This window comes from Equus caballus, chromosome 1 (assembly GCF_041296265.1).
Source record: "Equus caballus isolate H_3958 breed thoroughbred chromosome 1, TB-T2T, whole genome shotgun sequence".
Classification (NCBI taxonomy): domain Eukaryota; kingdom Metazoa; phylum Chordata; class Mammalia; order Perissodactyla; family Equidae; genus Equus; species Equus caballus.
Window position 1 is genome coordinate 82352981 of NC_091684.1, and position 25205 is coordinate 82378185.

A 25205-nucleotide genomic window follows, 5' to 3' on the forward strand; every position below is an offset into this window, starting at 1 on the left:
ATACATGAACCCACACATGTGATAAAACTGCATAGAACTAAATACATACACAGAAATGAGTACAAACAAAACTGAGAAACTCTGAACTGATCAGTGGATCGTACCAATAATGTCATTATCCTGGCTGATTTTGCAAGATGTTACCACTGAGGGAAACTGGATACAGGGTACATGGGATCTCTCTGTACTATTTCTTACAACTGCATCTTGCAATCTACAATTATCTCAATAAAAATTTCAATTAAAACAAAAAAATTTACATAGGTATTAAGGTGAGACACCTTGCACATTTCATATTCATAATAAAACTCTGAAATGAAAATTTTATGAGTTGTTAAGCAACATACATGTATATTTCCTACCATGTTGGGTTCCAACAAGCAAACCTATCATGTAAAATTTCTCTTATATGGCATACTTCTACATACTCTGCAAAAGAAAAGGCCTCCATATTTTTTTACTTTTGTCGACACTGTTACATCTTCAAAACATTAATAAAGTGGTCAAATATCAATTATTTGCTATTCAATGAAATGTCACTTCTGGGTGAAAGATTTCTCATATTTATTGAGTCCCCTACCCCAATCTCAGGTTGTTTCTACTTTGCAATGAGTCTGACAAGAGGTGAAGTTTTCTGAGCTTTCAGGATGTTGACAGGGATTTCTTCTCAGTGTTGTTTCTCTGATGTTTAGTGAAGTCAGGATTCAAGTGAAAGGTTCCATTAAAGTCACAAGGTTTCTCCCTGGTGTGTGTCATCTGATGTGTTGTAAGGGATGACTTCTGGTAGAAGGTTTTCCCACATTCATTACATTCATAGGGCTTCTCTCCTGTGTGGGTTCTCTGATGTACTGTGAGGGATGACTTGTGGTAGAAAGTTCTCCCACATTCATTACATTTATGAGGTTTCTCTCCTGTATGTGTTTTCTGATGTTCTCTCAGTTTCATTTTCACAGAGGATTTCCCACATTCATCATATTCATAGAGTTTCTCTCCTGTGTGAGTTCTCTGATGATTAATGAAGTTTGGCTTCTGGGAGAAAGTCTTCCCACATTCCCTACATTCATAAGGTTTCTCCCTTGTATGTATTCTCTGATGTACTGAGAGCTGACCCATCACTGAAGGCTTTCTGACATGTCCTACATTCATAGGGTTTCTCCCCTGTGTGTGTTCCCTGATGTACTGCAAGGCCTGACCTATATGAAAAATTTCTCCCACATTTGGTGCATTCATAGTCTTTCTCCCCTCTGTGTATCCTCTGATGGAGGACAAGAGGTTTTCCCACATTTACTACATTCACAGAGTTTTTCTCCTATATCTGTCTTCTGATTTGTAGGAAGCATTGGCTTCTTGCAAAACGAAGTAACATATTGGTTAATTTTACAGACTTTCTTTCCTATATGTGTTTCTTGATGCTGAATGAAATTTGGCATCTTGCAGAATACTTCCCAATCTTCAATACAGTGAAAGGTTTTCTCTCCTTTATACATTCACTGAAGGAGTGACTTCTTGCTGAAACTATTCTCACTTTCAATACACTCATAGTATTTCTTCCCCATGACTCTATGGTGTTTATTTAGAGCTGAATTCTCACCAACACCACCTTTCACAGTCTTTAAATTCACAGTGACTTTCCCTTGTATGAGTTCCCTGATGAACAATGAATGTTGGTCTATCAGAAAAGGTTCTCACATGTTCATTATATTCACAGGGTTTCTCCCACGAGCATGCTCTCTTATGGATAATGAAAGTTGCCCCCTCACGGAAGGCTTTCCCACATTCATTATATTCAAAATATTCCTTCAGAGCTTGAATATCCTGATGCTGAAATAGGTCCTCATTTTGACTGATAGCTTTCCCACTTCTATCATATTTTAAAAGTTTCTCTCTGGAATGAGAATTCTTGTGCTTTGTACAGAGGCGCAATTTCTCATGTGCATTAAACTTGTCAACCTTCCTTACAAAGGACTTTCTATTACTAATAATTAATTCTGAAATATAATTCAAACTGATTCCATATGAGTCACATTTACCAGCTATTTTTCTGGATAGAACAGAGTTTGTGTCCAGATAAAATGTTTTTTCCTAATACACTATTTCCCTCCTTAGCCAGTGTTTTGTTGTTGAGAAAATCAACTTTACACAAAGGCTGGTTTTACTTTTCCTGGCTCTTCTCCATCAGGTCAACTATGCAGAAGTCTAGAAATTAAAATAACTTACTATAGTTTACAAACGTTAACACATTTCTTATGAAAGGAAGACATATTCATATGTCTTATAGCCAAGTCTTTGGCTGGGAAAGTAATCCTAAGGGTACACTGCCTTGCTCCCCTAAGTCTGGAAAAAATAACTTGCAGTAGTGGAAAATGACTGGTAAATCTGGCAACAAAACACAATAATTCGGCACTTCAAAAATGTTTATTGTGGGGATCATTTTGCAATATATACAAATATCAAATCATTATGTTGTACATCCGAAACTAATATAATGTTGTATGTCAATTATACTTCAATATAAAAAATGTGACATTCAAAAGTGGATAGAATTTGAAATAAACACAAACAAGCAATAAATGAAAAATGTTTGGATGACTGCTTGATGCTGGGATGGGGAACCTCACAAAGAATAGGATCAGCCTAACAACTCAACAAATACTAAGTAGAATCACAAGGAAAATTAATAGACAGTGATGGTGAGGGGAGATATCAAAGGAACAATTAGATTTAGAACAATTAGGTCAGGATCTAGTCATTACCTCCTGAAGCAAGAGCCTCACTAATGTACACGCTTACAACCTCATCCCTCTCTTTTCTATTCCATATAACACCATCAAATTAAATTTCCGAAAGTGCTCATTTCCATTAGAGTTAAAAGGAAAATTCTATTGCCTGGGCTATATTTGCATTCTCACTGGGATTCACAAGGAATATTAATGTCCAAACGAACTACACCTTCAGGTTGTTCTTATAACAGGATCAGATGTACATCTTTATTCATCTAGGATATCATCATCTAAAACTTACAGTCTGAGAATCCACTTATACAACCAATTATACCATGCTTCTACCTGTCTCTTTACATTCATCTTCTGTTAGTCTAATAATTGTGAAAAGTCTTCTCAATTTTCTACTCTTTGCAATTAAAGGCAGAAGATAAAAATTCTGAATTCTCAACTATGTTCAATGAAGGTTAAAAAAAGAAAGAAATGACAAATAAGGTGTCTCCAGACTTCTTTCATACCTTCATCACAATTGATGCAGAACTTCAGAGAACTCAATAAGAAAACTGAAGGGTGGTATAACAATGAAGATTTACTTCACTATTGTATTATCCTTTTAAGAAATTCCATTATTTTTCTATTTTCTTATATTTTAGTCTGTTTTAGCACAGTTGGACTAACTGACGAGTAGTGTTAAAATAATTGCTAGGGTGACAGAAAAACATTTCAAAGTATGTTAAAATTAGATGACAACAATCCTATGTTTCTTAGATTTACAAATGGGACCAAGTCATCCCTCTGGAAATTGCAAGATAAAATAAGTTTTATTCAATTAAAAAAATAAGTAAATTCTCTCTTTGTTCATTCAGGTTAAAATTTTATTTTAATTCATAATTATAAGAGATTATGAAAGACATAAAATATCAATCCTTGCAAATAGAACTGCTTCAAAAAGAAACTCAAAAACTAAAATTGGGTACACTGGAACCCTGATGGTACACCAAGGGTTAATATTCCATTTTGTTTAATATTTGAAGTATATCACTCTTCCTTTTTATATTCTAGTAATGGAATATTCCCTTACTCCTTTTTATATTTCATGTGTACTTTTCAAACACCATATACCTAGATTTGTAAAATTCCAAATTGACAATATCTGTCTTTTAACAACAGGATTTAGTCCCTTTGAATGTACTGTAATTACTGGATTATAATATCTGGATTGGTTTCCTCTGTTTCATTTACAGTTCCCACTTGTTCTAATTTTCACTTGCTCCCCCCCCCTCCCACCCCCACCCCGGCTTCATTGTCCTTTTTTGGTCTGATCCAATATATTTTTGGTGATTTTTTTTCTTTTCCATTTTCTTCCCTTTAAAAGTTTAGAAGTTACCTATCATTTTCTTTTAGCATTTATTCATTAAATTTTACCATTTATATTTAAGTCAACATTTCTTCTAAACAATAAAAGGATTTAAGAACATGAGTCAAATCAACTGGCCAATTATTTACGTGCTATCATTTGTCAATATTTTACTTTTGTCATTTTTATACCCAACAGAGCAAACATTACTACTATTTTACACAGACAATATTGTTTGAGTTTACCTATATCTTTACTTATTTCCTCCCCAAACTGCTTCTCCCCAAGTTTCCCCATCTCAGTTGATGGTATTATCAGGTGTCCAGTGCCTAGGGAAAAAAATCTTTGAGTTTTTCTCTTGATTATTCTCTTTTTCTTGTATGCACAATCCAATCTAAGAGCAAATCCTGTTGTGGCTACAACTTCAAAATATAGCAAGAATCCAACCATGTCACTTGACGTTCATGATTCCCAAGCCAGTGTAAGGCGGCAGGACCCCTTACATGGAGTACAGCTAACTGCCCTCCTTGACTTTACTCTTACCCTCCTCCTCGCCCCTCTGTCAGCATTTCCACTGCACAGCAGTCGAGACACACACGAATCAGATCAGCACATGTGCTCCTGTGCTCAACACCTTCCAATAGCTCCATCTCAATCAGAATAAAATTAAGGAGCTTACAATAGCCAGCACGGCCAAAGATAACAAAGGCCCAACTACCTCTCTGACATCATCTCTAACGCACTCCCCATCACTCACTGACCTCTATCCAGCCTGGCACGCACCATCCTGTCCTGCACACCCTAAACACTCTGGCCTCAGGATCATGGTACAGGGTATACCATCTGGCCAGAATATTCAAAATTTACTGCCTTACTCCATTCAAATCTGTTCATTATTATACTGAACCTCAAAGAGGGTCTCCCTGACCACACTTTCACAAACAGCACCACATTTCATTCTCTTTATCACTGAAACAGTCATCATATCGTTAACAGCTGTAGCACCAGCACACAGACGAAAGTGGCATACAGTAGACGCCAATTTAATAATTATTGAAGGAATACATAATATATGATTAAAAGAAGACAACTAAAATTGATGCAGAAAGAATAATCAAATATCTAAAACAAGAGGGGCAAGGATTGGATTTTTGGAAGAAAACAAAAGGGACCATTTAGCTGTTATCTGTCAGTGTGATATATGAATCTGGGGCACGGTGGCCAATTATTCTCAGCCACTTCCAAAGTTCCTTTAACTCTAAAAAGAGTTTCCTGAAAATTTCAAAGATGCCAACATCTGAACTAAGTCCCTAACATCCAATTTCTCCCTGGGTTACAGCATCCTCTGTACTCACTCACTCACCTGGGCCTCTGGGTTTGGGAATCTTCCTCTAATATCCACGGCTCTTCTCCTTGCTCCAATTTGAAAATCACTTCTGGTTTGGTAACACAATACCCTGTGAATGGGAAATGACACAGGACTTGGACCAGGTAGCGTGAGGTTCGAGATTTTTAAAGGAGGACAAAGGTGCGCCTGCAGAAAAATAGGTCCACTTGAACATTTCACTGGAGAAGAGAACACAAATTGTTCTTCTTTTCTTTCTTCTTCTTCTTCTTTTTTTTTTTAGTGAGGAAGATTGGCCCTGAACTAACATCTGTCACCAATCTTCCTCTTTTTGCTTGAGGAAGATTGTCGCTGAGCTAACATCCGAGCCAATCTGCCCCTATTTCGTACATGGAACACTGCCACAGCACGGCTTGATGAGTGGTGTATAGGTCTGCGCCCAGGATCCAAACCCACCTACTCCAGGCCACCAAAGCAGAGCACACAAACTCAAACACTATGCCACCGGGCTGGCCCCATAAATGTTCTTCATAGTGCCCGAAAGGGATCAATTGCCTTTGACTCTGGAATTTCAAATCTATAAATCACTAATCTCTACAAAGAAACCACATATATCAGCAGAGAAAAAGGAAAAAATGTTATTTGGAGTTACAAATTATACATTCCCTACCCCCTGAGACGAGGTGGCTGTAGTTCTCCAGCATCACGTCCCTGTACAGGGTCCTCTGAGCAGGGTCCAGGTGCCACCACTCCTCCTGGGCGAAGTCCACAGTCACGTTCTTGAATGACACTGACCCCTGAAACAGCACATTTGTGTTCAATCTATAGTGACGAGAACTGGACAGCATGCAATATGTTGGAGATCTAACACATTATCATGTTCACAGCTAATAGTTGCAGAGAAAAAGCTATATAGGATCTCTTCTGTCAGTATTACACATTGTGGGAAAATAAGAAATCACAGTACAAGGACTTGCCAGTGTGTTAACTTCTTAATTCTTACAAACAGTATACAAGGTCCTGCCAATGTGACAGGAACTGTCCCAATTTCTGGGAATGTAAACATGAATAAAGAATAATTCTGTTCTCAAGTGGTTTATAATCAGGTCAGAAAACATTTAAACATATATATCTGCAATAAATTTTCCAAAAGCAATACTACAAGTCTCTGAAAGGTAGACAGGTAGTTGCGAAAAGGGAAGAAAAGCTAAGTTCAAAATGGAACTTAACGTAATATCAGGTTGAGCTTTATTGAGGAGTAAAGCTGTAAGTCTTGATACATAAATCATGTGTTCTTTATAAATATGAGCCAACTACGTAGATAAGGCATAGCAGCACTAAAAAATATTTGATAAGTTAATGAAAATGCATGATAGCAGAATAGGGCTTGAGATGTATCAAGATAAAGCCTCAAAGATATAATCAGAAGCGAGATTAAAAGTAACTGGAGACATGTTCCTACAGTTAGGGGTTCCAGAATATTTGATCTTTTACCCCTTAATTAAAATATGAGCACTCTCCCAGCATAGTTATTTATACGTTTATATGTACGTAAAATCTCATTCTTATTTTTTTTAATACAAATATCTGCATATAGATATGCTAGCAATTCCTTCCCACACTCCAACAGCTTTTCTCGGGCAGCCCCTGGGACAGTGCTCTCAAAGTGTGGACATAAGTCAACAACAGTGGCATCACCCGGGAACTTGTTAGAAATCCAAATTCTCAGGCCCCATCCCAGACCTACCATGGTGGCCAGCTTCCAAAATGGTCATCAGTGATTCTCACTTCCTGCGATTCATGCCCTTGTGCAATCCTCTCCCACATTAAATAGGGCTGACCTCTGTAACCAATAGGATGTTGCAGAAATCACAGAATATCACTAATGAGGTCACGTCACGTCACAGAGGAATATTGTTGCTTCCACTTTGTTCCTTCTTGGATCACTGCCTCTGGGGAAAGCCAGCTGCCATGTCATGAAGACAGTCAAGCAGCCCTATGGAGAGGTCCACCTGGGGAGGAAATGAAGCCTTCTGCTGAACAGCAGCACTAATCTGCCAGGTATGTGAGCGAGCCAATATGGAAGCAATTCCTCCAGGCCCAGTCAAGCCTTGAGATGGCTGCAGCCTCAGGAGACCCTAGCCAGAATTACCCTGCTTTGAAACCACTTGTAAATAGGTGACCCAGTAAAACTACATTAGATAGTAAATGTTTGTTGTTGTCTTAAGCTGCTAAGTTTTTGGATAATTTCTTACATAGCATTAGATAACTAATACATCTAATAAACAGATACTCTGAGGATGAGACTTAACAAAGAGAGTTTTAACAAGCCCTTCAGGTATTTTGATAGACACCAAAGCTTAAAAACCACTGACTGAGAGCAGGAGTTGAAAAACTTCTCTTTAAAGAGCCAAATAATAAATACTGTAAGCTTTGAAAGCCACAGAATCCCTGTCACAACTACTCAACTCTGTCATTGTAACATGAGAGCAACCAGACACCTTGTAAACATATGGGTATGTCCATGTTCCACTAAAATTTTATGCAGAAAAAGAAGTGGCATGTCAGATTTAGTCTATGTGCCACAATTTGCTAAACCCTGATCTAGAAAATAGGCAAGAAAAGTAAAATATGGTAATATCAAATTTAAACTCATAAAATACACTCTAAATGCAAGAGAAACTGCCTCTTGAATGATTAACGTGTAATTTAACAAGCTCCCAGGTGATGTTCATGCTGCTGCTGATTCTGAATGCATGCTTTTAGACCACCAAGGTAGGAGATAGAGCCCCACTTTTGAAATCACGGATGCAGATAACAGAGTCAATGAAGAGGTGAAATGAACTCTAGAGTTACATGTCCAAATATGCATTTCAGGAGCAATGATGCAGAGTTGGGCTAAACAATAAGGTAACCCATAGCCACACGTATTACCAAGCAAAGGAAATGTGGCTAGGGGAAACAGAGGTACGCTATAAGTATAAAATACAGACCAGATTTCAAAGATAGTACAAAAAAATGTAAAAGATTTTATTAATTGTGTTTTTCTAATATTGATTACATGTTGAAATGATATTTCGAATATGCTGAGTTCAATTAAATACACTAAAATTAATTTCACTTGTTTCTTTTCTACTTTTTTTAAAGTGGCTACTAGAAAAATTTAAATTACATACGTGGCTATTCTATTAATCAGCACTGATCTAGAAGAATAGTGAAGAATGGGTTAAGGAAAAAAGGAAGGAAAAGACCAGGATGAGAGGTGACCACCTAATCCAGGGGCTAATAACGGAGAGGTAGAATAGAGACTTGATGCAACAGAAAAAGAAAATCAATTCCCTGATTCATGGAACAGAGGGAAAGACAGGGAAACTACCTCCCAGGGTGTCTTTATGAGGATCCAGGTAAATCCAGGTGCCATTTGCAAAGACTGGGAAGCAGAGAGAAAGAGGTTGGGCAGAAATAAGAGTCAGAGAGCTCTTGGACATGTTCTGCGCGAAGGGTCTGTGGAATAGGCAAACAGAGATCTCCAGGAGGCAGCTGGATGTGCGGTCCTGAAGCTCAGGAGTGAAGCCCAAGATGAAGGTGAGGAAAGGGAGTCACTGGCATTTGGTGGTAAGTGAAACCAGCAGTGAATCAGATGGTTCCAAGGAAAGAGACTGAGGACGTAAAAGTACAAGTACAGGACGTGGGGGAACTCCGCACAGGAGCCTGGAAGAACAGGCCATGAAAATGAGAAAAAAATTATCTGAAAGGTAAAAGTAAAACTAGTAACCTACATTAATAAACATACAGTTCTTCACTTACGGAAAATGAACAGAAAATGAAGCAGCAGAGCTATTTTAGGAAAACCAAGGGCATAACACAAGAACTAAGATAATCAAAATAACCAAACACACAAAAAACAAAACTGCAGCAAGAAATGGAAAAAAATCTTTTAATTCCAATGGTAAACTCACATTTAGAGAGAGAGCAGAAAACTGTTTAAAGAACTGAATTCAATTACAAAGAATCAAAGAACAAGAAAAAGTCCTCAAAAATTAAAAACTGACTGCTGAATTGTGAAAACCAAAACTCCTAACTGAAGGCCCAACATACAACAGACATAAACGAAAAATTGGGCAAATCTTCTAGAACATATGACAAAGGACAGAGACTGGTGAGTACACATGGGAGATCTCAAGATGATTGAGCCTTCTTTCCTGGGCATATAAAATAGTGACAGAGTCCAGTCCAAGACGGTGACATAGGAGGCTCTTGAACTCACCTCCTTCAATGGACACACTGATTGACAACAACACACAGAGCAAATCCTTCTGAAAGAAATCCAGAATCTAGCCGAGTGACTCCTACACAACGAGCGAATAAGAATATACCCACGTCGAAATGCATAGGAAACACTGAGACACAACCTTACGACAAACCCCACCCCCAGAACAGTCCCACACCATCAGGAACGAACTCTCAACTCTAAGCTTCTCTCTGAGGAGCAAAGGTTATGGACACCACATTTAGTGCCTCAACTTTTAAGACTCCCACCTGAGGGCATCGATGCAAATAACCAATAACCAATCTACAGATAAGACAGATAAGGTGAGATTTACTTGAGCCAAGCTGAGGACTAGCCCGGTAGGGCAGTCTCCACAAAGGAAGAAAGTGTTCCGGAGAAGCATGGTTTACAACACAGTTTTATACATTTTTAGAACAAGGAACATACATCAAACACGTCCAGGATACATATTCACCAAAGTTTCAAAGAGATATTTAGTTATAGATTAGCAGGTCAACATGACCCTGATGACCGGAAAAGGAAACTTATTTCAGGGGTACTGATACTGGTGCTACTGGCATCATAGGAAAGGAAGTATGCATCCTTATCTTCAAAGAGTGCCTTCTTTTACTTTGAGATAATGTTTAGTGCATCCTTATCTTTAATGGTTAAAGCAGATGTACAATGTATGTCTGATAGGCCATAAGGAAGGCTTCTTTAGTTCAGGCCAAATCAGGTTCAAACCAGAATAAGCTACCCCATATACCTCAATATGTGAAGTTTTCTTATCAAAGGATAGGCCCTCAAAACAGTGAGCTCTGAAAGCAGACAGGGCTTGCATCCACTAGAACCACAAGACTATGGCAAACAAAGAAACAGTTCTTAAAGGGCTCCTGAGACTTGCCGCGGCCATCCCCCAAGGGCTCAGCGCAGAGGGAGCACACAGAAGGCCAGTCTCCCAGTCTTTCCCTGAAAGAGGCTATCTGCATACTTTAAAAGCTGCTGCCCGAGGACCAGACATCTAATTTAGCATGCATCTAGGAGCTAACTCCAATGCTCCCAGCAAACTGGGGAAGCCATAAGACATCACTCTGCCTTCTTCCTGAAGCCCGCTCCAAATTGCCAATATCTCCCCAGAAAGAGCTTGGACACTCGTCTGGCAACCCAACTTTTACAGCTGCTGCCCAAGGGACAGGCCCCTGGATTGCCTGGCTCTGATATCCACCAGGGCTTGCATTCACAAGACCCACAGGACTATAGTAAACAAAAAAAAGAGTTCTAAACTGTGCAGGAGCACACACCTCCACCCTCCTTCTACCCCCCAGGACTATATACCCAAGCCCAGTGCAGAGGGAGCATGCAAAAAAGCCATCTCCAGTTTTTCCTTGAAATGAACCTAACTACATACTTTCCCAGCTGCTGTCTGAGGATCCAGCCTCCAATCAGCCTTCATCTATGTGCTGACTGAGATCCTCTCCTTTGGTGCACTGACAGGTCTTGGTGTGCCCTCGACTACAGGGAGCCACTAAGAACAAAGAAGGTGGCTTGGACAATCTCAAAGGTTTGAAAGACCCTTGAATGGTGGCGAGGATATGGAGAAAAAGTAATCCTTGTGCACTGTTGGTGGGGATGTCAACTGGTGCAGGCAGTATGGAAAACACTAAAGAGGTTTCTCAAAAAATTAAAAATAAAACTATCATATGATCCAGCAATCCCACTTCTAGGTACATATTCAAAGGAAAAGAACACAGATATCAAAGTGATATCTACACTCCCATATTCACTGCAGCATCATTCACAATAGCCAAGATATAGAAACAACTTAAGTGTTCATTAACAGATGAATGGACAAAGAAATGTGGTATATATATATATATATATACAGTGGAATATTATTCAGCCATGAGAAAGAAGGAAATCCTGCCATTTGGGACAACATGAATGGACTTTGACAGCATTATGCTGGGTGAAATATGTCAGACAGAGAAAGACAAATACTGCACGGTATCACTTATACGTGGAATCCAAAAAAAATCAAACTCAGAAACAGAGAATAGAAAAGAGGTTGCCAGGGGCTAGGGGTGGTAGAAACAGAGATAGGTTGGTAAAAGGTACAGATTTTCAGCTATAAGATAAATTAGATCTAAGGATCTAATGTATAACATAGTGACTATAGTTGATAACACTATATTGTATAAACGAAATTTACTGAGAGTAGAACTTAAACGTTCGCACAAAAAAATAAAATAAATATGTGAGGTGATGTGATAATTAACTGGATGGGGAAGTCCTTTCACAACATGTATATATATCAAATCATCACAATGTACACTTTAAATATCTTAATATTTTATTTGTCAATTACACCTCAATAAAGCCGAAAAAAACTTAAATAAAATAGTAGCAGTTTTCTAGTTCATGAGAAACACTGGGACACATGCCTATTAAAAGACTGCGATTTAATTTTAAGATTATAGAATGCTGGCCTCTCTACAGCTTCGCACAACATCAACAGGCTCCAGGGCGACAACAGTGGATCACAGCTGTGGATCAGAGCCGAACAGTTTCAAGACACAGCAGGACACAGGGAGGCCCAAAGTCAAAGTGGAGAGTCAAAAACAAGGACACTAAAGGAATTTGAACCCTCTGGCAACTACAGCTACAAAAAACATGAAACACAGCCCAGCTCCTAGCCAGAGGAACATAAATCCTCACACGAGAAACCTCAGTTCTATTACCAGACCCATGTCCAGCTTTCAAGAAAAAATTGCCAAGCATACCAAAAAGCAAGAAAAAACACACTCAGAAGAGACAAAGTAATCATCAGAACCAGACTCAGATACGGCACAGATGTGGGGATTATCAGATAGGAAATTTAAAATAACTATGACTAATATGTTAAAGAGTTAAGTGAAAAAATTAGACAACATTCAAGAACAAATGAGTAACATAAGTAGAGAAATAGAAATTCTAAGAAAAAAATCAAAAGGAAATGCTAGAAGTCAAAACCACAGTAATAGAAGTGAGGAATGCCTTTGACGGGCTCATCACACAACAAGCGGAGGAAAGAATCAGTGAGCTTGAAAACAGGTCAACAGAAACTTCACAAACTGAGACGGGAGGAGAAAAAGAATGAAAAAACAGAACCTCCAAGAACTGTGGACAACATCAAAAGGTATAATATATGCATAATTAGAATATCAGCAGAAGAAGGAACAGAGTAGAAGAAATATCTGAAGTAATAATGACCAAAAACACCCAAAAATTAATGACAGATCCAGGAAGCTCAGAGAATACCAAACAGGATAAATAAAACCATATCATAGTTAAACTGCAGAAAACCAAGGACGAAGGGAAAATTCTTGAAAGAAGTGAAGAGGTTGGGGGGCAGGGAGGTTGGAGAAGTATGAACCTTACCTACAAAGGAAGAATGATAAGAATTGCAACAGACTTCTCAGAATCCAGGCAAGAAGAAAGTAAAGTGAAACGTCCAAAGTGTTGAAAGAAGAAAACCATCAACCTAGAATTAATGAAAAAGACACACTGAGGCATACATTTATATAACTCTGAAAGACAAGGATAAACTCTTACAAGCTTTCAGAGGAAAGACCAGCTGACTCAGAAAGTAAAGAGAAGTATATCTTAGCTTCAGATATCTCCGCTGCAGTGGTGAAAACAAAAAGACGATGAGATTAGGAGAAAAGAATTTCAATCCAGGAATCCCACACACAAATAAATTATCTTTCATGTGACAGACCCCAAACCAGATGCATTCAAATGAGCAGGGCCTCGGGGAATAAATCACCCTGGTAAGCTCTGCAGAGAAAACACTGAGGAGGTACCAACAAGCTGTCAAACAAATCTCAAGCAAGGGGAAAGTGAAGAGGAGGGGAAGGAGTGGGAAACAACAGATCTTGTTATTGATATGTGGTTACAACTAGATGGGTAATATTAACATGATTTGAAATGTATAACATAACGTTAAAGACCACCTCTTGAAACGGAAGAGATTCTCCATAAGGGAAGAGCCAGTAATAGACTGATAAATTAGCAAAATGAAGGAGTCTGGGTGTGGTGTGGGGTGGACGGGTGGATTAGGGCTTTCTAAGGTCATCCAAGAGCAGCTGGAGGAGAGGGAGCAGTAATCACTACACCAGGGAGTGGCCGAAGAGCAGTGAAGTAATCCTGATACGGTAGTAGATAGAGGCTCAGTTACAATATTCAGGAGTGGGGTTGGTAGCTATGAGAACTGAAAACCAGAAAACTATCAAATTCACAGAGAAGAAAAATGAAATAATGAGAAATTTTAACAAGGCAGAAAAAGTAAAGATTCCGAAAAAGTATAATAATATAAATTATGATACATATTATTATATTATATTCAAATAGAATATTTAGTAAACTAAGGTAGATACATAAAACCAAAATATGAATTGTTGCAGAAAATGTGAATTAATATATTTCTTATCTGTTATATTGGTCTAAAAAACCAAAATGTTGCCATTTGTTGTTTACAAAAATAAGTCTAAAACAAAGTAATAAAGAATGGTGGAACACGAAGAAATGGACAAAATATTAAAAGAAAATGCAAATAAAAGAGAAACAAGCATGGCCTTATTTATATCAGATTAAGTAGAATTTGCAGCCCTAAACTTTCAATGGGGCAAAGACAGATACCATATAATGATAAATAGTAAAATTAATCAACGTTTAAGTCAAATCTGCATGTATCTAAATAAAGGAAAAACTGCTACAATTACAAGGTAATCTGGTTAAAGAAAACAAATCACAATTACAGTGAGACATAATCTCTCTCAATAAGAACTATCCAGTGGAGTTTATTTAACTTTCATGTTCGGGTAGCTAATAATGACAGCAAAAATTCATTGGGCACTTGTTTAGAAGAGTACTTTTCAAAGAATATTTTAAATATACATTATCTCATATTCAGGACAAACCTATAACGTGAATAGTATTTTTCCCCATTTAACAGATAAGAAAATTGAGGCAGAAAAAGATTACCCAACTTCCCAAGGTCATCCTAAATTGGAACCAGGTCATTGACAATAAAGCTCCACTTACAATTATTATGTAATTCTGTGCTTTCGGAGAAACTAAGTTCTACAGATCAGAGGTTTTACAAGCTACTCTGTGTAATTATGACCTATAAAACCAAAATGAAAAAAAAATCTTACCGAAAAGCCATTAACTCATAAAATGAGACATTCTCCAAATCAAAAACTTTAGATCAAAGAAAAGTAACCAACATCCAAATTACTACTTTCCTAGAAAGAAACAAAGGTGGAATTCATTACATGAAAACTTAAGAGCTACAACTAAAGCCATCACAGAGAAAACTTATTTTTAATTTATTTTTAAAACAAAGGCTGAAAATAATTATGAACTTTATATTTAGCTAAAAGAAATATGAAAAATAAAAACAAACCAAAGAAAACATGAAAAAATAAGGATAAAATCTAAAATTAATAAAATTAAAATAAAGTCAAAATTAATGAGGAAGACTGAAACTGAAAGCCTTTTTTTAGTATGTCCCATAAAATGAGCAAAATTTGGGAGAAAAAAGTGGGAAAGTGGGAACAAATATACAACAGAGCTGAGAAAAGGCATATATCCACAAAGATGCAAGAACAGTAAAATTATAGGAGAATCATATGTGGCATTTCACAGCAATAATTTTCAGAACATAGAGGAGAAAACATTGTTTACTAGCAAAATTTTAACAAAATTGATTCCCAAAGAAGATCATCAGACCAATAATTAAACATGAGATTTGCAAATCCATTGATGATATAAAAACCAGGAGGACTAGAAATCTTTTCCCAGCCTTTCAAAAGGAGGTAAGTCACAATGTCATACACTGTTCCACAGAACATGGAGAGCTCCCAAATCATTAGTGAACTATGAGAATCTTAATACCAAAACCTTACAAAGTAGTACAACAACAACAAAACATAGGACAATTTCTCTTATAATGCTGAAGCAAGTATTCCTAATAAAATATTAGTTCAGGAGTATATTATAAAAACAATATATCACAACCCACTGGACTATGCAGTGGCTTTCTGTTGTTCACAGTGGACTTTCCACATAAAACATAGGGAATGCTCAATAAATTTTTTTAAATAAATGAAAGACCAAGACAGGTTTATTCCAATAATGTAAGGCCAGTTCAACAATAGGAAGCTTAAGCACCACGAGTCATTATATCAAAACATTAATCTGAGACACAAGATGAAAATCACTAGCTGATGGGCAATTAGATGCAACTTTTAAATTATGTGTTAGCAATAACCATTTAGTAATGGAAATGGAAGAAAAAAACCGTTTGGGAATAATGAAAATGATAAATAGCTAGAAAGGTATATGATTTGGGTCAAAAATCATTTGAAATGTAAGGAAAGAAATCACAGCTGTGATAGGACTTACATTCAGAAGATATAAAGAACTCTCACAACTCAATAATAAAAAGACAAATAACTCAATTAAAAAATGGGCAAAGCGGGGTCAGCCCTGTAGTGTAGTGGTTAAGTTCGGCGCACTCTGCTTTGGCAGCCCAGGTTCATGGGTTCGGATCCCCAGAACGGACTTATATCACTCATCAGCTGTGCTGTGGTGGCAACCCACGTATACAAAGTGGAGGAAGATTGGCACAGATTGTTAGCTCAGGGCTAATCTTCCTCAAAAGTAAAATAAAAATAAAAAGTGGGCAAAGGTTTTTAACAGCCAGTTCTCCAAAGAACATACACAAATGACCAATAAGCACATGAAAAAATGCTCAACATCATTAGTCATTAGGGAAATGTAATCAAAACCACAATCAGATTCCACTTCACACCCACCAGAATGGCTACAATTAAAAGGATAGACAATAAGAAATATTGGCAAGGAAGTGGAGAAATTAGAACCCTCAGGTATTGCTGGTGGGAATATAAAAGTGCATTCACCAGAGAAAACCGTAGAGTGTGTGAGATGAGAAGTGCTATGTTAAAAAAACAAAGTGGACCAAGGTAAGGAGGATGGGAACACTGGGGGTTAGTGGAGCAATTTTAAGCTGGGAGTCTGTGTAGACCTCAGTGAGTAATGACACTTGAGCAAGGAGGAGAGGGAGTGAGCCACCAGTTTCCCTGGGGAAAGTGCACTCCAGGCAGAGGGTAATTTGGTACAAGGATGAAAGTGGCATTGTGCCTGGTATGTTTCGAGAAGAGCAAGAAGATAAGCAGGGATGGAGCAGAGTGATCAAAGAGCTAAGGAAGTGAGATTGGAGAAATAAGGGCCACATAACCCACTCTAAGAACACTGGCTTTTACACAGAGAAAAATGTAGATGTTGAGCAGAGGAGTGACACAGAATAACCTGACTCATGTTCTACAAGGAACACTCTGGGTAATATGCTCAGGGGCCAGGCTTGAGCAGCAGCGAGGCCTGCTCCGTGACTATTCCCATAATCCAGAGAAGACAAGACCAATTACCCTGGCCTGGTCTTGGTAACTACAGCGGAGAGGATCAGAAGAGGTCAGACTCTAGATTAGATATAGGGCCCAGGGTGTTTTGCAACCAGTAAGAATATGGAGCATGAGGGATAAAAAACAAGTCAAAAAGATTCCAGGGCCAGCCCCGTGGCCAAGTGGTTAAGTTCATGTGCTCTGCTTCAGCGGACCAGGGCTTCATGGGTTTGGATCCTGGGCATGGACCTAGCACCACTCATCAGGCCATGCTGAGGCAGCATCCCACAAATCAGCCAGAACAACCCACAACTAGAATATACAACTATCTACTGGGCAGCTTTGGGGAGAAGAAGAAGAAGAAAAAAAGAAGATTCCAAAGGGTCTGCTACTAAACAAGAAGGGGAAGGCTCCCAAGGCAGTAGGTTTGGGAGGGGGTGCCCAGGAGGTAAGTTTTAGTCATGATGATTTGAGTCTACTAAACATTCAAGTGGAGATATAGAGGACAGTTAGATATACGCATCTCAAGTGCAGGAAGACATCTGTGCACCAGAGATTATCAGAAGTGGTCAGGCCACAAACAGTACTGATGAGAACACATGAAATCACCAAGGGAGGGCCTCAGACAGTGAAAGGACGAGCCCCAAGGACTTTGCTCTGGGGCACACCAACATTCAGAGATAGGAAGAAACGGAGGAATCAGCAAACAATGAGAGAGAAGGGAAATTAAGCAAGTGTGGAAGCCAAGTGAATAAAGTGAATCAGAAGGAAAAAGTAACCAATGGTGTCAAATGTGGCTAAAGGGTCAAGTAAGACAGAGACTGAGACTTCACCACTGGATTTAGCAATGGAGGTCACTGTTGACCTTGACTAAAATATTAAGGGGTGGGATAGGGTTTTAAGCCTTTAGTTCCTATCAAGATGCTAAATTAGCACCATTGCTGGCTTCCTCCCTGAGGAGCAACCCAAGGAGAAAGAGAGCCAGAAAGCAAAGTGAACTCTGAGCAACCCTTGGTGTGACTGCGGTTATCTGAACTGGTGTGTGTGAGCTGTGCTTTGCCCTGGAACAAAAAGGATCTGCTCCCAGCTGGGGATGACAAATGGCAAACTGGGAAGAAACAACTACAACTTATATCATGTTCTAAAGGATAACTTCACTAATATAAAGAAATTAAATCTATAACTTAAAAACTTTCCATAAAGAAAATCTAGACCCTGGATAAACTAACTGGTGAATTTTTACAAACAATTAAGGAATAAATAACACCAATCTTTACACAAAAACACTTCTAGAGAATAGACAATGAGGAAACACTTAACATGTTTCTTTGAGGTCTGTATGAAATTGGCATAAAACCTGACAAAGACATTATAAGAAATGAAAATAGTCTCTCTCATGACAAAGACAAAACTCCTAAAAAATTTATGATGAAATATATTTAAACATGATAGAATATCAAGCCCAAGTGGGATTTTTCCTAGAAAATAGGCTGGTTTAACACCTGAAAATCAAAACATTAATAGGATTACCTCAATCAACATGTTAAATACAGGAGAGAACCATATAATCATCCTAATATTTAAATTCGACACCCATTAGATGATAAAAACTCTCAGCAAACCACAAATAGAATGAAACTTCCTGAAGAATATCTACCAAAAAACTTACAGCAAACATCATGCTAAATGACAAAATATTAAAAACTTTCCCTGAGACTGGGAAGAAAACAAAAATGTACTATTTCTATGCCATGGTACATTAGAGCTCCTAGCCACAGCAATAAAGAAAGAAAAAGAAATAAGAGCTTAAAAATGGATTAAAAAGGGGGGCTGGTCCCATGGCCAAGTGGTTAAGTTCGTGTGCTCTGCTTCGGTGGTCCAGGATTCGCCAGTTCAGATCCTGTGCACAGACCTGTACACTGCTTATCAAGCCATGCTGTGGTGGCATCCCACATAGAAGAGCTAGAATGACCTACAACTAGGATATACAACTATGTACTGGGGCTTTGGGGAGGAAAAACAGTGGATTAAAAAGGAAGAAACATCCATATAATATAATTGTATGGGTAGAAAACCCAAAATAATCTACAGATAAACTATTAGAGTTAATAAATGGTAAGGTCACTGAAAACAAGTTCAATATAGAAAAATCAACTATATTTCTATCTACTAGCAACTCTAAACAGGGAAGAAAAATTTTCAACTACGTAAGAATAAATCTAACAAAAGAAGTACAAGACATACACATGGAAATTATCGAACATTGCTGAGAAATATTAAAGGAGACATAAGTAAGTGGAGAAAAACAGCACATTCATGGATTGAAAATTCAAGTTAATATTAATATGACCAGTCTCCCAGATTGATCTATAATAGATTGATTGCAATACCAAATTCCAGCAGATTCATGGAGGAGGGGGTTGGACAAGATGATTATAAAGTTTATACGGAAATACAAAGGACTTAAGGTAGCCAAGGCAAATCTTGAAGAACAAAAGCAGAAAATTTATATCCACAGATACGAATACTTTTTATAAAGCTGCAATAATAAGGGCAGGTGTATTGGCATGAGGTTACACAAAGAGACAACTGCAGCAGAAACAAGAATCCACAAAGACAGGGGGCCAGCCCCGTGGCCGAGTGGTTAAGTTCACGTGCTCTGCTTCAGCGGCCCAGGGTTTCGCCAGTTCAAATCCTGGGTGCAGACATGGCACCACTCATCAGGACATGCTGAGGTGGCATCCCACATGCCACAACTAGAAGGACTCACAACTAAAAATACACAACTATGTACCGGGGGGCTTTGAGGAGAAAAAGGAAAAATAGAATCTTTAAAAACTAATAACAATTTTAAAAATTTAAAAATTAAAAAAAAAAAGAATCCACGAAGAGACATACATATTTGGTCACCTGATTTTCGACAAAGACACCACTGCAATTTTGTTGGGAAAGAAAAGTTTTTTCAATAAATAGTACTGTGGGAAGTGGATAGCTATAGCTCATACCAAAAAATAAAAAGATATATACATATATGCATATACATAAAATTCTAAATGGATCATAGACTTAAATGTGAAGGCTAAAACAATTCGAGCTTTTAGAACAAAAACATAGGAGAATTCCTTTATGACTTTGCGTTAGGCAAAGATTTTTTTAAATAGGACAAAAAGTGCACTAACCATTAAAAAAAGATTGATAAATTGGACTTAAAATTCACACCAAGCCTCAGACTCAAAGAGGATATTTGCAGTACATATATCTGACAAAGGACTCATATCTAGAACATATAAAGAATTCCTACAAGTTAATACAGCAGAGAAAAACTATCATTTTTTTTAATGAACAAGATTGGAACATGCACTTCAAAAAAAAAGATATCAAAATAGTGAGGAAACATGAAAAGATGTTCAACATCATTGGTCATCAAAAAAGTGCAAATCAAAACCACAATAAGACAGCACTACACTTACCCACTGAACACTGAAAAAGAAGAAAGAAAATAAAGGAAATCCTCACAAACAATATCAAATGCCGACAAGGCTATGGGGCAACAGGACCTCTCACATACGGCTGGCAGGAGTGTCAAGCTGCACACCTACTCTGTCAAACTGTTTGGCAGAAATCTATCAAAGCCAAACACATACACGTGCTATGACCCACCAATTCCACTCCTGGGTTTATACCCCTCAGAATCAAGTGCACATGTATACCAAAAGACATGTATAAAAGCCAGAATTAGAAACAGCCCAAACATCCATCCAGAGCACAATGGATAAACTGTGGTATGTTCATACAATGGGAAAAAACCAAACCACTGCTACACGTGGAAGATTTCACAAACACAATGCTGAGTAAAAGAAGTCAGACACAAAAGAATATATAACCCATGCTTCTATTTAGATGAAGTTTAAAATGAGGCAAAACTAATATATGATAATAGAAGTCAAAGTCTCCCTCGAGGGAGAGTGGGCAAGTACCATTTGGGAAACAACACAAGGAAGCCTTCTACAGTACAGAAAATGTCCCTTATCTTGATCTGGGTGATAACTATCCAGATGCAGAACATATGAAAAATTCATCAAGTTGTACCCTTAGGATTTGTGCAACTTACTTCAATTGCAAAAGAAGAAAGAAATATTAGCAACTTAAAAGTAATAAGATTTGATCACTGATTGGATGTATAGGTAGCTGGTAAAAGACAGCACTTAGAATAAATGCCACGTCTGTCACCTGGTTGATGGGCTGGCTGACGGTAACATTTGATGATCACATATCAGAAATAAAGAAGAAGGGTGGAGTGCTGTTAATAACAACTTTCCTTCGGGATCTGTAGAGTTTGGAGGGCCTTCAGAAGAGCTATACAAAGATGTTCAGCAGAGAGTTGGCCATTAGGGCCTAAGATAGGGGAGAGCCAGATTCAAGCACCCCAGCGAACGGTGCATCCCCAAAGAGGAGAAGAGATCAGCCAGCAAGACCAGGAGAGTGAGGACAACAGGAGAGCAATAACGGACACCTTGGAAGAAGCAAAAATAAGAGGCAAGAAGAGGAAAAAGACTCCATCGAGAAAACAGAAAAACAATAATCACAGAGGGAGGAATAGACCAGAAACCAACTGAGAAGACTTTCTAGGAGACTGGCCATGAGCATCAACTGGACAGAATGCTCAATTTTGGCAACTACTAAAGTATCCATGACATTTGCCATAATAAGGTCACTGGTATCACTTACCAGACAGATCCAGCAAGTGATGTGGTTTGACATGTGGAAGGGAAATAGGGAAACATTTGCCAGAAAATACCCATCTGCTGCACAATCTATACGCAATATTAAAGGAGATATCTGAAGGTGATATAACCCATGCTTTCTTGCAGATATCCCAGGTTCTACACCTGGATCAAGCAGGACCATCAGAAAGAGGTCCACGGGACCACGGTGTTTCAGCCCCTTAGAAACCTGTATTGACTGAGTTCCCTTTGGCACAAAGTGTCCTGCTTCCCCTAAGGAACGATTACAAGCAGTAGGCTGCATTGGTTTCCAGTAGTCACTGAAAGATAATTTATTATGTTATCTCCAGGAAGACCAGGAAAGAAACATTGTTTAGAATTCTTAATGTCTCTTGAGTAATTTGCATGAAGATTTCTTTAAGGGCCAATGCAAATCACCTAACAGAGAATGTTTGCATTTTTGCTATGAACATCAGAAAAATCAGACAAATTTGCCTGATGATAACATAGTATAGCATAGTAATAGTATAGAACTTGCATATTTCTGCGTTACCACTTTACCTGATATTGTGTGCTCCTGTATATTTTCCCTGAAGTTGATTTTCATGTATTCTTATATATTCATTCTCACCTGACCCTTAAAAGCCTCACACAAGACATTATAAACGAAGTAGGGAAAAAACAATAAACAATTTACCTGAGATTTGTTCATCTTCTGTGGGTCTAGGAAACGTGTAGAGAAGTACAAAGGTGGAGCTGGGAGAGAAGAAAGAACGGATTACAAGAGATCTGAACTGCCTTGTACCTCATGGATTCTCCTGCCTAGAGAGTTCCACTTGCTAGCCGAATAAAATATCCTTCCATTGGAGAACATCCTTTGGTTCTTAACCACCTTGGCAGTAGTTTCTCAGTCTTCTGACAGAAACTGGTTTTGACTGAACTGTGTCTGAAAACCTACTGCCTAGGTGAGTAATGAACGAGATGACCCACACATTCACCTTCTCTGGCTCAGTGGTTTTCATCTTTCATGCTAGGCAGACATGGGTAATCCAGGGAGCTTTTTCCTGCATTACCTTCTAAGTCTGTGAAGTCAGGATGGAGAAAGCACCCACATCTCTCAAAGCTGCATGTAGTAAGGGGCAGGATGTGAGGGCCCCTGAGGATCTGGAAAAACTGAAGAATCTGAAAGAAGTCAAAGGCTGTTAGGGAGGTCTGAGAATTTTCTTAGTGGTGGGGGAATTTCTTTCCCCCAGACCATACTCTCTCAAACCCTCAAATGAAGCAACACTTCCTGGGCAGACTTGCCCCTTGCCTTAGCTCCAGCTCACCTCCCCTGAAACTTGGTTCAAACCTCAGGTTGTCACAGTTTGAAGGATGGCTTGCGGGAGCACAAGGATCTCATACCGCTAATAGCCATTGCAAATCTAGGGTCTGCTCTTTCTCCGGCCTTGCTGCTCCTCTGCTCTGCAGGCCCCGTGGGAGGTCTCCTTTCAGATGGGCCATCTTCCAGGTGGGATTCCTCTTTACCTCACAAGGTCACCTTTGTTCTGTGGGGACCTGAAATTGGCCACCCCAAGATGTGTCTCTTTGGCATCAGGATTATTTGAGGCTGATTGCTTTTGATAAACTGGGACAGGGAAGGAGGCTCTGAGGAATGGAACTTGCCCTTCCTTAGGACACATTTACATTTGTAAGGTAAATCTCTATCTGTAAAAGCTGCCTCCCTCTCTGTACCAGGAAGAAGAAAGGAGATGACCTTCTCTCTAAAAACTCTTAATCAATACCAAAGGCAAGGACTTAAAATCTGCATTTTATTGTGCTAGTCTGGTAACCTCCTGTAACTGACTTCCCTCCCCCTCCCAACCCAACGTTGGCATCTCCTTAAAGATTAAGCATCTTTCTTTAGGCTGGGAACCGATTGCGGCGCTCATCTGTGACCCCCCCCCCCCACCCCCCCAGCCCGAGGCAACACACCTGCCACCCCGCGGCGTTCACTGGGACAGCAGACCTATCTGTCGTTTCCATCAAGCGCTGTGCTGACAGAGCAGCCTCATGACTATTGTAAAAGGGGCATTTCAATCATATGTGAAACACCCCGTTTGGGGGTATATAACCACTCTGTGTACCCCACTTCTACGGTGCCCTTTCTTCCTTTGGGAAGAAAGGCCCCGGGCCATGGTTCCTCATAAAGCTTTGTTTAATTTTCTCTTGCTATTCTGTCTCATGTGAATTTAATTCGTTCTCCGGCCAGACGAACCCACATTTGGGGAGAGGAAATGTCCTCCTCCCCTACAGTTCCTAGGACCCAGGACCTGAACCTAGGGGACAAAATCATTTTAGTTGTAACCTACATGATGGCCCCAAACCTTGGAACTCCCTATGCCCCACAATTTCGGGCTAGACCTACAAAAAACTCAAATGAGAAGGACTGAGGACACACAGGCTAAAGAGTCCAGATCAGGCCCAGAACTAACCATCATGAAATGTGACCCAAAAGCCCTGAAAACACACCAAGAATCCCCAAAATACAAGCGCCCAGTGATAAAACGGGGTTCACATTATACTTGACGGCAATGTCCCTTGGCTCAGGGCTGGGACGGATATAACGATGGATTTAGGCAGAATCGTTTTTTATAAAGCAGGCAGATGTGGATGTGCCTCTCAGCGCCGTCTCCCATGAGCTGTGTGGTCTGGAGGCAGTCGCTGGCCCGACTGTCCGTTTCCTAATCAGAGCGAGAAGGCGCGGACTCCCTGCTGTCCTCACTGAGTGAGCGGCAGCCCCCAAACTGGAGCCGTCAACACTACCGCCACCCGCAGGCGCCAGTCGGCGCACAAGCGCCGAACCGGGACAGGACAAACCCGCCGCTGCCGCTCCACCTGACTAGGATCGGAGGCCCGGCCCCGCCTTCCCGCAGGCTCGGCCCCGCCCCGCCGCAGGCTCGGCCCCGCCCCCCGCTGTCTCGGCCCCAGCCCCACGAAGGCTCGGCCGTCTGCGCTAGGGCCGCGCCCCGACCACGCTCCAGTAGCCTCCGCCGCACCCAGACGTAGGCCGTGGGCCTAGCGGCGCATGCGCCAGAGCGCTCGTTCCCGGCGCCTGCACAGTGCGCGCCGCAGACCGGGAGGGGCGTTTCCCATCAGGCCTCGCGGCAAAAGCCACCCTCTCCCACCCCCACCCCCCACCCCGGAGCGGGCGGTGGGGCCCGAGCCGCGTAGGCGGGAACGGCGGCAGGGGAGGGGAGCTTTCCGTGCTAGGCCAGACTCTGACGCCGGCGAAAGAACGGAGAGGAAACCGGCAGTGCAGACATTAAGAAAACGAGCCCCGTAAG

At 39.7% G+C, this 25205-nt stretch overlaps 1 protein-coding gene across 6 annotated transcripts in view; it reads right to left on the reverse strand.

Annotated features, from left to right (window-relative positions):
• LOC102150917 (zinc finger protein 248) overlaps positions 1 to 24958 on the reverse strand; it is a 91748-nt gene extending 66790 nt beyond the window's left edge. Inside the window, exons 1-6 of one of the 6 annotated variants that reach the window (XR_011423652.1) lie at positions 24444 to 24910; positions 23854 to 23935; positions 22953 to 23061; positions 22577 to 22635; positions 6093 to 6219; positions 5441 to 5534 (exon numbers count right to left, since the gene is read on the reverse strand). Coding sequence is in view for 4 of the 6 variants with exons in the window: in XM_070228735.1 (XP_070084836.1) it covers positions 4376 to 4406; positions 5441 to 5534; positions 6093 to 6219; positions 22577 to 22635; positions 22953 to 23061; positions 23854 to 23904 (471 nt within the window). In the remaining 2 variants the exon portion in view is untranslated. Of the gene's footprint in view, positions 1 to 4084; positions 4407 to 5440; positions 5535 to 6092; positions 6220 to 22576; positions 22636 to 22952; positions 23062 to 23853 lie in introns of those variants that run through there. The other 5 variants (XM_070228731.1, XM_070228723.1, XM_070228727.1 and 2 more) reach the window with 5 other exon arrangements.
• Positions 24959 to 25205: the final 247 nt, after the last annotated feature.